Source organism: Phallusia mammillata, chromosome 4, assembly GCF_965637545.1.
Source record: "Phallusia mammillata chromosome 4, kaPhaMamm4.hap1.1, whole genome shotgun sequence".
Lineage (NCBI taxonomy): Eukaryota > Metazoa > Chordata > Ascidiacea > Phlebobranchia > Ascidiidae > Phallusia > Phallusia mammillata.
In genome coordinates this window covers 8,329,341-8,344,461 of record NC_137255.1, presented here as the reverse complement: position 1 = coordinate 8,344,461, position 15,121 = coordinate 8,329,341, and the positions used below count along the sequence as shown (strand labels likewise).

The following is a 15,121-nucleotide window of genomic DNA, read 5'->3' as shown; positions in this document are numbered from 1 at the left end:
GCTTGTAGCAAAGCATTTGACGCAAAGACAACATTTTGTTTAAGTGGCAATTATATTGCATGTAACAAACAAACTGTTCAAAGATCGAAGTAAGAAACCTTGCGTTCACGCATTTAATTGTTTGTTTATGATAGATTTGATTGTAAGACACGGAAGCGTACGATATAAGACAGACGTTTATAGATAACCCAATCATTCAAAATATACCTGTACGTTGCGACCAAAAGTGTTGTAGAAGGGCTCGTCCGGGATTTGAACGCGGGACCTCTCGCACCCGAAGCGAGAATCATACCCCTAGACCAGGGGTGGCCAACCGGTCGAAGCTTAAGAGCCATATTTTTTATTGTGTTACCACAAAGAGCCACATTATACACATAAGCACATATGTTTAATGCCTCGTCCCTTCCTCACACACACTCAGACCTGTGCCTAGCCAGATTTATTATAAATGTCGCACATGCACCAACATAATAATGACACATTTTTTTTGACTTGTGTAGAGTATAGACCACGGGTCAGTCATTTTCAACAATAAATGATTTGCACTGTCTAGCACACACAAACTCTCAATTCAACGAATCCAACAAACAAAAACATATGAATTAAAAACCCCTTTTTTCTCATTCTATAAGTAACGTGCGGTGAGATTCATGTCTGGTGAATTGCTAAAATCTTTTCACCGCCATTTTGAAGGTTAACTTGACAAAAATTGTGATTTTCCCTGCTGAAAAACTTTGCGGTATTTTCATCTAACGCACATGCGCCCTAAACTAGGCACCGAGTTTCACAAAAATGCAAAGTGGCGAAACTAAATTCATTTCGACGTCACTGATGCAATCAGCACCAACAATCGCTCAATTCAAAGCCAAGACAAACTGCCCATAAAACATAACGTTTGCCATAACCCGAAGAACAACGGATTGAAGCATTAAATTTACTTTGGAACACATTTGTTGTAAATATTGCTGTTGCTTTGTGTCTCATTCGCATACGCAATAATGAGCAACCATTCATTGTTCAACAAATCAATATATGCCATCATTATCAAGCCATTTGCCACATAAGGTTGCAGTTTTAAGGCAAGGTTACCGTTTGTGGCCATACCGATAATGGTTTGTTCAAAAGCAAAATTGTTAAAGCTTTACTTCAAATTTAACTATTTTTGTACCAGATTGTCACATACTAACCAAAATATACACAGTGACCCCAAACTTCGACAACGATGTAAGAGCCGCATAAAACCAGGCGAAGAGCCGCATGCGGCTCGCGAGCCGCGGGTTGGCCACCCCTGCCCTAGACCAACGAGCTGATGTGCCAACTGCATGTATACATAAGGCTTGTTCTAAAACGAAAGTTCGAAACTTTGCCATTATCGTATGTTCACACCTTTGTGATGTGTATTGCTTGGAAGGTTTGCGCATTTTGAGCCGACTGCAACCTTGTGCACCCGGCTAGCTCAGTCGGTAGAGCGTTGGACTCTTAATCCAAACGTCGTTGTTTCGAGCCCCTCGTTGTGTGATATTTTGCGCGAAGTATTAGACTGTATCAGACTGATTCGCAAATCTGACAAACTAGCTGATTTGGCTTTCTTTTCAATTGTTTGGCATGATTTGTACCAAAGCATTTGACACAACTACAACATTTTGTTTAGGTGGCAATCATATTGCATTGGACAAACAAACTGTTCAAAAATCGAAGTAAGCAACGTTGTGTTCACGCATCAATTGTTTTTTTTTCAAATGATAGGTTTGATTGTAAGACACGGATGCGTATGATATAAGACAGACACGTTTCGATAACCCAGTCAATTAAAATGTACTTGTACGTTGCGACCAAAAGTGTTATAAAAGGGCTCGTCCGGGATTTTAACCCGGGACCTCTCGCACCCTAAGCAAGAATCATACCCCTAGACCAGGAGTTTCCAAACTTTTTGGACAATGGACCCCTATATGTCAAAATGTTTTTTCGCGGACCCCAATCTTATGTCGCATCAATTTTCCGCCTAACCAGCGATGGCGAATCAAATTCGCGTCTATGCTCTCCAGTTTGTAAAAATCAGACAATTTATGTGTTATTTTTCTCCACCCACAGTATCATTTTGGACACAATCTGGCTCCAAGGTTCTATTGCGTAACAATAGGTTGGACAACTTGTGTTTTATATAGACTTTGACCTAAACATCGTCCCTTCGCATTGAGTTATTTCTATGTTTTTATGTATTATTTTGAATTATTAAGCTAGGCCTAAGGCCAATTCGAACAAAAATTGAAACTTCAGAACTTCATAACCTTACCACCTATGGGGTTATCTGTTTTAATGCTCGGACTACATAGACCTACAGGTAGATAACCGAAAAACAGTTTAGCCTTGTAGCTATATGGCAAACCTTCCCGACTGCTATACACCGTACTTTTAATTGTTGCATCATAGACGCCGAATGCAATTTTTAGGTAGAGCAACTACCAAGACGTACTAATTCATTTCAAATATTTAAGATTGACACGGCCTAACATTCATTAAATAATTCATTTTAGTTACGAATCACGGAAACATTCATCTGCGACAATGGAAGTACGGTACCATACAATGTCAAGCCTGTTTTCGCCATTTTGTCATATCGTCAGGGACCCCCTGTGCAGTCTTTGCGGACCCCCAGGGGTCCGCGGACCCCACTTTGGGAAACCCTGCCCTAGACCAACGAGCCAATGTGTGAACTGCACGTATAAACAAGAATTGTTTTAACCAGAAAGTTCGATCCTTTGCCATTATCGTATGTTCACACCTATGTGATGTGTATTGCTTGGAAGGTTTACGCACTTTGAGTTGACAACCTTGTGCGCCCGGCTAGCTCAGTCCGTAGAGCGTTAGACTCTTAATCCAACGGTCGTGGGTTCGAGCCCCCACGTTGGGCGAAGCATTAGAATGGATGAGACAGATTTGTAAATCAGGGGCGGCATTACGAACACATCTCGCTAAGTTTAGCGAGCTCGGTATTGACGCACGATCTCGTTAAGTTGAGGTTTGGTATTACGAACCCCCGTCTCGCTAACCGGAACTCGCTAAACTCCTCGCTAACTAACGAGGACCTCAGACCACTCGCTAACGCTAAATTGTTGTTGACAAAGCCACACAGTCACGTCGAAAATCAATTGTGGCTACGTATTTTGTTGGTAAAAGTTTGTACAAACGAAGAAAAATCGCAAATGTCGGCTTTAATTTAATTTTAAAATGGAGTTTGCGAAGAATAACTGTATTGGATTGATGCCATCAATTCACGAGGATTTACACATTTTCCAGTTAAAATAAGTTGCAAAACTTCCGGTAAAAAGTATCTGATGCTGGAAGAACAAGTCCTTATTATATACTTCCTTAAGAAATCTAATTTGGGCAAACACAACATTTAAGCTATTGTACTAACCGTCCGTGTGGTAGTGACTCAAAGTTGTTTACACCCTCCATATTTTCTTTCAACACTCTAGCTATAAGATGCACGTGTCAAGATAGGTTGTTTTTATTGATCACAGTAGTTATTTTGTGTTAAATTGATAACATTGTCATGTATTTTTTAAAATACTTGTCCGTTTTGTAATGTGTCTCAAATCTCTGCCTGCAAACACTGCCATTAGGGAACCGCCACAACAAACGTAATGATCTGCATGTACTTGTGTTTATTAGAAACAAACAGTGACAGTGTAGCATTACATGAATAAAATTGAAATAAATCGAGAAAACAAATAAAACACAAAAACTTTGAACAAATTGACAATTAAATTGTTCTAAATTACCATGTGAGGTGGGTAATAGACAGAAACACTAATGCACATAATACAAACACCATGTACAGTATTAACACTGTACTTTTTTCAGCTTTACAGCAGTCAAATTTGACCTGAAATTTTGGTCACAATGCTCCAATTTGGACTTATTTTGTGTGTGTCCAGCAAGCCTCTTTCTGCATCATGGTTTTGGTCTGTCTCTTTGAAATGAGGACACTGGTTCTTATTTTGTTTTAAATCTGTAATTGAAAAATGAATATGTAATATTGGGATGGTTAATTGAAGATGCAAACCATTAAACTTTATAAAATGAGTTGTACAACACATGTGTTTAGGTATAATAAAGTTGTCATTGTTTCAAACATAAATGAAAATCACCCTAATGTCACCAGTTAGAAATTGTAAATCATTTTGTAAAGTGCAAACTTACGTTAATCACAGATCTTACCGTATCGTTATAAAGTTCCAACGTTTTCTTTTCATAAAAAATTATACCAAAAGATGTTTTGCACTTTTTCTAAGATATGAAACTTCCATTTCAACTGTTGTCCACGTTTCAATAAATTCTTGCAATGTTTCTTGATGTTCTTATGCTACTTTATCAAATAAACAAATTCCAAACTGTCCTTAAATTAGGAAATCCAAACATTTTGGGGTTATATTGCAAATTTACATTAAAAACAGCATAAATGACAGGCGAAAATTGTTTTCGCAAGGTGTCGCATAGCGCAGCGTGACGATTTTGCTGAGTCAGACGTCTTTTTTCTTACGATTTTGACGCATTCTCTCGTATTTGCGTCAGGCTTTAGCGAGGCGTTTGCGAGGACACTTCGTAATACCAAATACGTTACCGAGTTGCTCGCTCGTTAAGTCCTCGCTAAAGATTTTTTTACCGAGCTCGGTAAGTTAGCGAGCGAGGAAGTGTTCATAATGCCGCCCCAGGCAAACTAGCTGATTTGGAATTCTTTTCAAATGTTTGGATGACTTGTATCAAAGCATTTGACACAAAGACAACATATTGTTTAAGTGGCAATTATATTGCATTGAACAAACAAACTGTTTAAAGATCGAAGTGAGAAACGTTGCGTTCACGCATTTAATTGTTTGTTTATGATAGATTTGATTGCAAAACACGGAAGCGTACGATACAAGACAGATTGTTCGATAACCCAGTCATTCAAAATATACTGGTACGTTGCGACCAAAGGTGTTGTAGAAGGGCTCGTCCGGGATTTGAACCCGGCACCTTTCGCACCCAAAGCGAAAATCATAACGCTATAGAGCAACGAGCCGATATGTCAACTGCATGTATACATGAGGCTTATTCTAAACAGAAAGTTCGAACCTTTGCCATTGTCGTATGTTCACACCTATGTGATGTGTATTGCTTGGAAGGTTTACGCATTTTGTGTCGACTGCAACCTTGTGCGCCCGGCTAACTCAGTCGGTAGAGCGTTGGACTCTTAATCCAACGGTCATGGGTTCGAGCCCCACGTTAGGCGATGTTTTGCGCGAAGTATTAGATTGGATGAGACAGATTTGTAAATCAGGCAAACTAGCTGATTTGGAATTATTTTTAAGTGTTTGGCATGACTTGTATCAAAGCATTTGACACAAAGACAACGTTTTGACCAAGTGGCAATAATATTGCATTGACCAACCAACAGTTTAAAGATCGAAGTAAGAAACCTTGCTTTCACGCATTTAATTGTTTGTTCGTTTTTTCAAATGATAGATTTGATTGTAACAAATGGAAGCGTACGATATAATACAGATTGTTTCGATAACCCAGTCATTCAAAATATACTTGTACGTTGCGACCAAAAATGTTGTAGAAGGGATCGTCCGGGATTTGAACCCGGGACCTCTCGCACCCAAAGCGAGAATCATACCCCTAGACCAGTGGTTCCCAACCGGGGTGCCGCGGCACCCTGGGGTGCCCATTGCGATGCTCAAGGGTGCCGCGAGATATTGATATTGCAATACTGCGGCATTATTTCCTTTAACTTTAATAAAAGTGCGGAATTTATGTATTTCTAACCGAGTTTCAGTGCGTATTACGTTTCGTTTTAAAAAGTTTGAAATTGAAACGCATCATTATTGCCAGATTTCATGATTTTGTTTTGCGTTTCACGGCGCACAAAGTGATGGGGGGAGATTAACTTCGTAATTACCCGACCTATGATAAGCTGCGCTGCAAACCTTCGGAACTGCCAACACCACCACTAATAATTGTTAAGCACTCGTTTTTCATTTAACACTAGAAGGCGCTTCGCTTGTTTCATCACATTAGCATTGTTGGAAACTTTTGCACGGAATACTATGCACAGCAAAATGGGTTATTGTAAATCGCGATAGAATACAAACTGGTACGATTTTAATCCCAACTGGGGTGCGTTTGAAAGCATATGTACAATGGCTTCTATTTGCGTCAAAAATTGATACGTTTATATTGAAAAAAATATATTAAAGGACATTGTGCAAAAAGCCAAGCCCCAATTTCACACTGGCTTTTGAATAGTTACATTTATTTGCGCGCGCTATACTGTACAACTCGTTTTGTGTTATTTCATACAGTTATTTGAAATACAGAAACATCACAAAATTGATCCCGTTTTGCCAGGGTGCCGCAAACTATTTATCTCTTTGATAGGGTGCCGCAAGGTCAAAAAGGTTGGGAACCACTGCCCTAGACCAACGAGCCGATGTGTTAACTGCATGTATGCATAAGGCTTGTTCTAAACAGAGAGTTCGAACCTTTGCCATTGTCGTATGTTCACACCTATGTGACGTGTATTGCTTGGAAGGTTTACGTCTTTTGAATCGACTGCAACCATGTGCGCCCGGCTAGCTCAGTCGCTAGAGCAGGGGTTCTTAACCTGGGGTGCACGCACCCCCAAGGGGTGCGAGAACTGTTCCTAGGGGGTGCGGAGATGCAGAATCATTAAGGTTGGTTAGGTATATTATATTTAAGCAATTACAGAAGGGGGTGCGATAATTGGTTAGTGATTTGAAAGGGGGTGCGAAAATTGGTTAGTGATTTGAAAGGGGTGCAGCAAGGAAAAAAGGTTGAGAACCACTGCGCTAGAGCGTTGGGCTTTTAATCCAACCCTCGTGGGTGCGAGCCCCGCGTTGGGCGATATTTTGTGCGAAGTATTAGATTGGATGAGACAGATTTGTAAATCAGGCAAACTAGCTGATTTGGAATTCTTTTCAAGTGTTTGTCATGACTTGTATCAAAGCATTTGACACAAAGACAACATTTCGTTTAAGTGGCAATTATATTGCATTGAACAAACAAACTGTTCAAAGATCGAAGCAAGAAACGTTGCGTTCACGCATTTAATTGTTGGTTTGTTTTTTCAAATGATAGATTTGATTGTATGGCACGAAAGCGTACGATATAAGACAGCCGTGTATCGACAACCTAATCATTCAAAATATACTTGTACGTTGCGACCAAAAGTGTTGTAGAAGGGCTCGTCCGGGATTTGAACACGGGACCTCTCGCACCCAAAGCGAGAATCATACCCCTAGACCAACGAGCCGATGTGTTAACTGCATGTATACATAAAGCTTGTTCTAAACAGAAAGTTCGAACTTTTGCCATTATCGTATGTTCACACCTATGTGATGTGTATTGCTTGGAATGTTAGCGCACTTTGAGTTGACAACCTTGTGCGCCCGGCTAGCTCAGTCGGTAGAGCGTTGGACTCTTAATCCAACGGTCGTGGGTTCGAGCACCACGTTGGGCGAAGCATTAGAATGCATTAGACAGATTTGTAAATCAGGCAAACTAGCTGATTTGGAATTCTTTTCAAATGTTTGGATGACTTGTATCAAAGCATTTGACACAAAGACAAGGTTTTGTTCAAGTGGCAAGAATATTGCATTGACCAACCAACAGTTTAAAGATCGAAGTAAGAAACCTTGCTTACACGCATATAATTGTTTGTTCGTTTTTTCAAATGATAGATTTGATTGTAACAAATGGAAGCGTACGATATAAGACAGATTGTTTCGATAACCCAGTCATTCAAAATATGTTTGTACGTTGCGACCAAAAATGTTGTAGAAGGGATCGTCCGGGATTTGAACCCGGGACCTTTCGCACCCAAAGCAAAAATCATACCCCTAGACCAACGAGCCGATGTGTTAATTGCATGTATGCATAAGCCTTGTTCAAAACAGAAAGTTCGAACCTTTGCCATTGTCGTATGTTCACACCTATGTGATGTGTATTGCTTGGAAGGTTTACGCATTTTGAATCGATTGCAACCATGTGCGCCCGGCTAGCTCAGTCAGTAGGGCGTTGGGCTTTTAATCCAACCCTCGTGGGTGCGAGCCCCACGTTGGGCGATATTTTGTGCAAAGTATTAGATTGGATGAGACAGATTTGTAAAGCAGGCAAACTAGCTGATTTGGAATTCTTTTCAAATGTTTGGATGACTTGTATCAAAGCATTTGACACAAAGACAACATATTGTTTAAGTGGCAATTATATTGCATTGAACAAACAAACTGTTTAAAGATCGAAGTGAGAAACGTTGCGTTCACGCATTTAATTGTTTTTAATTGTTTGTTTATGATAGATTTGATTGTAAAACACGGAAGCGTACGATATAAGACAGATTGTTCGATAACCCAGTCATTCAAAATATACTTGTACGTTGCGACCAAAAGTGTTGTAGAAGGGCTCGTCCGGGATTTGAACCCGGGACCTCTCGCACCCAAAGCGAGAATCATACCCTTAGACCAGGGGCCACCAAACTTTTTACACTGCGGGCCGGATAAGTTTAAAATTGATTCGCACGGGCCGCATAGTTTACATGCCCCAGTGATTTTTATAGGGTCGCCAAGAGATGGTCTTTCCACAATCCCATTCAAAATCTGGTAATGCGACTGTTAAACTGTACAGCTGGTCACACCATACAAGCAATGCTTGTATATTACGTCACAACTAACAAAATAAGGCAATTGTTTGCACACAATTAACACTTGTAGTTCAATTTGTGACATAACAAACCGGCTTTGGATCAATGTTGAGCGTTGTAATCCTATGAAACTAGGTAATATCAATTCTACATATCGCGACAGGAAAACTTTCGTAAGGAGTAGATTAATTTTTGAATGTTACAAAGTTATCAACACGATTTGGCAAACCAAAAAATGTGGTCGCGGGCCGGATGAAATGACCTCGAGGGCCGGATCCGGCTCGCGGGCCGTAGTTTGGTGACCCCTGCCCTAGACCAACGAGCCGATGTGTTAACTGCATGTATACATAAAGCTTGATCTAAACAGAAAGTTCGAACCTTTGCCATTATCGTATGTTCACACCTATGTGATGTGTATTGCTTGGAAGGTTTACGCACTTTGAGTTGACAACCTTGTGCGCCCGGCTAGTTCAGACGGTAGAGCGTTGGACGCTTAATCCAACGGTCGTGGGTTCGAGCCCCACGTTGGGCGAAGCATTAGAATGAATGAGGCAGATTTGTAAATCAGGCAAACTAGCTGATTTGGTATTCTTTTCAAATGTTTGGATGACTTGTATCAAAGCATTTGACACAGAGACAACATATTGTTTAAGTGGCAATTATATTGCATTGAACAAACAAACTGTTTAAAGATCGAAGTGAGAAACGTTGCGTTCACACATTTAATTGTTTGTTTATGATAGATTTGATTGCAAAACACGGAAGCGTACGATACAAGACAGATTGTTCGATAACCCAGTCATTCAAAATATACTGGTTTGTTGCGACCAAAAGTGTTGTAGAAGGGCTCGTCCGGGATTTGAACCCGGCACCTTTCGCACCCAAAGCGAAAATCATCACGCTATAGAGCAACGAGCCGATATGTCAACTGCATGTATACATGAGGCTTGTTCTAAACAGAAAGTTCGAACCTTTGCCATTGTCGTATGTTCACACCTATGTGATGTGTATTGCTTGGAAGGTTTACGCATTTTGTGTCGACTGCAACCTTGTGCGCCCGGCTAACTCAGTCGGTAGAGCGTTGGACTCTTAATCCAACGGTCATGGGTTCGAGCCCCACGTTGGGCGATATTTTGCGCGAAGCATTAGATTGGATGAGACAGATTTGTAAATCAGGCAAACTAGCTGATTTGGAATTATTTTTAAGTGTTTGGCATGACTTGTATCAAAGCATTTGACACAAAGACAACGTTTTGACCAAGTGGCAATAATATTGCATTGACCAACCAACAGTTTAAAGATCGAAGTAAGAAACCTTGCTTTCACGCATTTAATTGTTTGTTCGTTTTTTCAAATGATAGATTTGATTGTAACAAATGGAAGCGTACGATATAATACAGATTGTTTCGATAACCCAGTCATTCAAAATATACTTGTACGTTGCGACCAAAAATGTTGTAGAAGGGATCGTCCGGGATTTGAACCCGGGACCTCTCGCACCCAAAGCGAGAATCATCCCCCTAGACCAACGAGCCGATGTGTTAAAAAGCTTGTTCTAAACAGAAAGTTCGAACCTTTGCCATTATCGTATGTTCACACCTATGTGATGTGTATTGCTTGGAAGGTTTACGCACTTTGAGTTGACAACTTTGTGCGCCAGGCAAGCTCAGTCGGTAGAGCGTTGGACTCTTAATCCAACGGTCCTGGGTTCGAGCCCCACGTTGGGCGAAGCATTAGAATGGATCAGACAGATTTGTAAATCAGGCAAACTAGCTGATTTGGAATTCTTTTCAAATGTTTGTATGACTTGTATCAAAGCATTTGACACAAAGACAACATTTTGTTTAAGTGGCAATTATATTGCATTGAACAGACAAACTGTTCAAAGATCGAAGTGAGAAACGTTGCGTTCACGCATTTAATTGTTTGTTTATGATAGATTTGATTGCAAAACACGGAAGCGTACGATCTAAGACAGATTGTTCGATAACCCAGTCATTCAAAATATACTGGTTTGTTGCGACCAAAAGTGTTGTAGAAGGGCTCGTCCGGGATTTGAACCCGGCACCTTTCGCACCCAAACGAAAATCATAACGCTATAGAGCAACGAGCCGATATGTCAACTGCATGTATACATGAGGCTTGATCTAAACAGAAAGTTCGAACGTTTTCCATTGTCGTATGTTCACACCTATGTGATGTGTATTGCTTGGAAGGTTTACGCATTTTGAATCGACTGCAACCATGTGCGCCCGGCTAGCTCAGTCAGTAGATCGTTCGGCTTTTAATCCAACCCTCGTGGGTGCGAGCCCCGCGTTGGGCGATGTTTTGTGCGAAGTATTAGATTGGATGAGAGAGATTTGTAAATCAGGCAAACTAGCTGAATTGGAATTCTTTTCAAGTGTTTGTCATATGACTTGTATCAAAGCATTTCACACAAAGACAACATATTGTTTAAGTGGCAATTATATTGCATTGAACAAACAAACTGTTTAAAGATCGAAGTGAGAAACGTTGCATTCACGCATTTAATTGTTTTTAATTGTTTGTTTATGATTGATTTGATTGTAAAACACGGAAGCGTACGATATAAGACAGATTGTTCGATAACCCAGTCATTCAAAATATACTTGTACGTTGCGACCAAAAGTGTTGTAGAAGGGCTCGTCCGGGATTTGAACCCGGGACCTCTCGCACCCAAAGCGAGAATCATACCCCTAGACCAAGGGTCACCAAACTTTTTACACTGCGGGCCGGATAAGTTTAAAATTGATTCGCACGGGCCGCATAGTTTACATGCCCCAGTGATTTTTGTAGGGGCGCCAAGAGATGGTCTTTCCACAATCCCATTCAAAATCTGGTAATGCGACTGTTAAACTGTACAGCTGGTCTCATCATACGAGCAATGCTTGTATATTACGTTACAACTAACAAAATAAGGCAATTGTTTGCACACAATTAACACTTGTAGTTCAATTTGTGACGTAACAAACCGGCTTTGGATCAATGTTGAGCGTTGTAATCCTATGAAACTAGGTAATATCAATTCTACATATCGCGACAGGAAAACTTTCGTAAGGAGTAGATTAATTTTTGAATGTTACAAAGTTATCAACACGATTTGGCAAACCAAAAAATGTGGTCGCGGGTCGGATGAAATGACCTCGAGGGCCGGATCCGGCCCGCGGACCGTAGTTTGGTGACCACTGCCCTAGACCAACGAGCCGATGTGTTAACTGCATGTATACATAAAGCTTGATCTAAACAGAAAGTTCGAACCTTTGCCATTATCGTATGTTCACACCTATGTAATGTGTGTTGCTTGGAAGGTTTACGCACTTTGAGTTGACAACCTTGTGCGCCCGGCTAGCTCAGTCGGTAGAGCGTTGGACGCTTAATCCAACGGTCGTGGGTTCGAGCCCCAAGTTGGGCGAAGCATTAGAATGGATGAGGCAGATTTGTAAATCAGGCAAACTAGCTGATTTGGAATTCTTTTCAAATGTTTGGATGACTTGTATCAAAGCATTTGACACAGAGACAACATATTGTTTAAGTGGCAATTATATTGCATTGAACAAACAAACTGTTTAAAGATCGAAGTGAGAAACGTTGCGTTCACGCATTTAATTGTTTGTTTATGATACATTTGATTGCAAAACACGGAAGCGTACGATATAAGACAGATTGTTCGATAACCCAGTCATTCAAAATATACTTGTACGTTGCGACCAAAAATGTTGTAGAAGGGATCGTCCGGGATTTGAACACGGGACCTCTCGCACCCGAAGCGAGAATCATACCCCTTGACCAACCAGCCGAAGTGTTAACTGCATGTATGCATAAGGCTTGTTGTAAACAGAAAGTTCGAACCTTTGCCATTATCGTATGTTCACACCTATGTGATGTGTATTGCTTGGAAGGTTTACGCACTTTGAGTTGACAACCTTGTGCGCTCGGCTAGCTCAGTCGGTAGAGCGTTGGACTCTTAATCCAACGGTCGTGGATTCGAGCCCCAGGTTGGGCGAAGCATTAGAATGCATGAGACAGATTTGTAAATCAGCCAAACTAGCTGATTTGGAATTCTTTTCAAATGTTTGGATGACTTGTATCAAAGCATTTGACACAAAGACAACATTTTGTTTAAGTGGCAATTATATTGCATTGAACAAACGAACTGTTCAAAGATCGAAGTAAGAAACGTTGCGTTCACGCATTTAATTGTTGGTTTGTTTTTTCAAATGATAGATTTGATCGTATGGCACGGAAGCGTACGATATAAGACAGACGTGTATCGACAACCTAATCATTGAAAATAGACTTGTACGTTGTGACCAAAAGTGTTGTAGAAGGGCTCGTCCAGGATTTGAACCCGGGACCTCTCGCACCCAAAGCGAGAATCATACCCATAGACCAACGAGCCGATGTGTTAACTGCATGTATACATAAAGCTTGTTCTAAACAGAAAGTTCGAACCTTTGCCATTATCGTATGTTCACACCTATGTGCATGATGTGTATTGCTTGGAAGGTTTACGCACTTTGAGTTGACAACCTTGTGCGCCCGGCTTGCTCAGTCGGTAGAGCGTTGGACTCGTAATCCAACGGTCGTGGGTTCGAGCCGCACGTTAGACGAAGCATTAGAATGGATGAGACAGATTTGAAAATCAGGCAAACTAGCTGATTTGGAATTCTTTTCAAATGTTTGGCATGACTTGTATCAAAGCATTTGACACAAAGACAACATTTCGTTTAAGTGGCAATTATGTTGCATTGAACAAACAAACTGTTCAAAGATCGAAGTAAGAAACGTTGCTTACACGCATTTAATTGTTGGTTTGTTTTTTCAAGAATAATTGACGAAGCAACAGTGCTTCCTAATCAAAATCAGTCAACAAAGTTGTTTAACGATATATATTTCACCCCAAAAGGGCATCTTCAGTCGTTCTGTGAAACAACGAGTGTAAAAGTAAAACAAACCAAGCAATGAACTAAAACCATATTAAACACAGCAAAGAGATACGGCAACCTGCTACAAGCCCTTGCTGACTATGCAAGATCTGCGACAGAACTGCGTCTAAGCTACACAAAAATTACACACTGCAACAAGCGATAAGGGAACAGTGCACACCCAGATAAAAAAGAAGGAAAAGTGGAGAGACGAGATAACCGTCTAGTCCACGGGCAACGAAAAAACTCTAGAGTGAACACAAACAAACAACCCAGTCCAAATGAAATACAAAATAAAATCGATAAAAATCAGTAAAAGAATAAAATGATATAAAATAATGAATGGAGTTATCGCACCCTGGGCAAAACCATTTTTTGAATATTAATAGTAGCTTGGGTAATTTTGAGCCATTTTGCTTCACAAGCGTCCAAGTCTTTAAAAGGCGGCTGCTGTAAAAACGTGACACAAAAACACTCGGCAATATCAGGATAGGTGGCGAAGAGTTCAGGGTGTTTAACTGCGTAATGGCGCAACAGCGCTGCATTATCGTTACCTTCTTTAATATCGTGTTCTTTCCATACCGATCTATGGTGGTTCCATCGGGTGCTCAACCGGTTTTTGGTTTGGCCGATGTATTGTTCTTTACATATGCGGCAAGTGGCCGCATACACACCATACTTTTTGCAGTCAAGCACCTGTTTTAATCTGATATCTTTGCTGCGAGTGGCAAAAATACACTGCTCATACACCATCGCCTCATGTACGCCATGGTTTCCACACAATGCGCACTTTTTGCAAGGACCCGATTGGCCGTCGGCAACTTGTTTCATACGTCCATGTGCCAAGCCTTTGTAGTTGGTAAGAACATTCCCGATGGTTAAAGCATTTTTGTAAACGGTTTTAGCCAGCGGTTGTAGATTCTTTTCTTTCGTGGTTAACGTGAGAAGCCGTGGAAACGATGTAGCCCAAGCTATTCTATGTTGGTCTGTTTTTTCTTTAGGCGGCGCGAAACGCTGTACCCATTCTCTTGCTACTTGCATACATTGTTCCGTAATTAATACAGGAAAACCGGAACGGTGGCACTTCTCAGGAAGTCTTACTAGGCTTAACATGTAGTCTTCCTGCATTTGATTTAATCTTCTTAGCCTACATGCTTCACCCAACACAATCCCACGAAAGATGTAGCGAGGATGATGCGACGTCCCATGCAAAAAACAGCGGTTCTTTTATCAGTGATCGTCGACAAAAAGATGCCTACTACTTGCGGGATAGATCCTGTACCAAACTTTAAATGTTTGTTTTTACAAATGATAGATTTGATCGTATGGCACGGAAGCGTACGATATAAGATAGACGTGTATCGACAACCTAATCATTGAAAATATACTTGTACGTTGCGACCAAAAGTGTTGTAGAAGGGCTCGTCCGGGATTTGAACCCGGGACCTCTCGCCCCAAAGCGAGA

The 15,121-nt window shown here is 40.8% G+C and overlaps 1 protein-coding gene and 8 non-coding genes across 9 annotated transcripts; 4 read left to right on the top strand and 5 right to left on the bottom strand.

Moving 5' to 3' along the window:
- Positions 1-7,252: 7,252 nt before the first annotated feature.
- Trnap-ugg (transfer RNA proline (anticodon UGG)) lies at positions 7,253-7,324 on the bottom strand. Its single transcript has one exon. It is a non-coding gene; the product is annotated as a tRNA-Pro (tRNA).
- Positions 7,325-7,458: 134 nt separating this feature from the next.
- Positions 7,459-7,531, top strand: Trnak-cuu (transfer RNA lysine (anticodon CUU)). Its single transcript has one exon. It is a non-coding gene; the product is annotated as a tRNA-Lys (tRNA).
- A 322-nt stretch (positions 7,532-7,853) lies between these two features.
- On the bottom strand, positions 7,854-7,925 carry Trnap-ugg (transfer RNA proline (anticodon UGG)). Its single transcript has one exon. It is a non-coding gene; the product is annotated as a tRNA-Pro (tRNA).
- A 1,840-nt stretch (positions 7,926-9,765) lies between these two features.
- Positions 9,766-9,838, top strand: Trnak-cuu (transfer RNA lysine (anticodon CUU)). The gene has a single exon. It is a non-coding gene; the product is annotated as a tRNA-Lys (tRNA).
- Positions 9,839-10,173: 335 nt separating this feature from the next.
- Positions 10,174-10,245, bottom strand: Trnap-ugg (transfer RNA proline (anticodon UGG)). The gene has a single exon. It is a non-coding gene; the product is annotated as a tRNA-Pro (tRNA).
- Positions 10,246-12,070: 1,825 nt separating this feature from the next.
- On the top strand, positions 12,071-12,143 carry Trnak-cuu (transfer RNA lysine (anticodon CUU)). Its single transcript has one exon. It is a non-coding gene; the product is annotated as a tRNA-Lys (tRNA).
- A 915-nt stretch (positions 12,144-13,058) lies between these two features.
- On the bottom strand, positions 13,059-13,130 carry Trnap-ugg (transfer RNA proline (anticodon UGG)). Its single transcript has one exon. It is a non-coding gene; the product is annotated as a tRNA-Pro (tRNA).
- A 138-nt stretch (positions 13,131-13,268) lies between these two features.
- Positions 13,269-13,341, top strand: Trnat-cgu (transfer RNA threonine (anticodon CGU)). The gene has a single exon. It is a non-coding gene; the product is annotated as a tRNA-Thr (tRNA).
- A 640-nt stretch (positions 13,342-13,981) lies between these two features.
- Positions 13,982-14,784, bottom strand: LOC145223406 (uncharacterized). Its single transcript, XM_080089834.1, has one exon. The coding sequence runs from the start codon at positions 14,782-14,784 to the stop codon at positions 14,005-14,007; it is 780 nt and encodes a 259-aa protein (XP_079945960.1). The 3' UTR covers positions 13,982-14,004.
- Positions 14,785-15,121: the final 337 nt, after the last annotated feature.

What these genes read in the sequence shown, in the direction of transcription:
- LOC145223406 (XM_080089834.1), bottom strand. Translation starts at nt 14,784, where the DNA reads ATGCAGGAAGACTACATGTTAAGCCTAGTAAGACTTCCTGAGAAGTGC.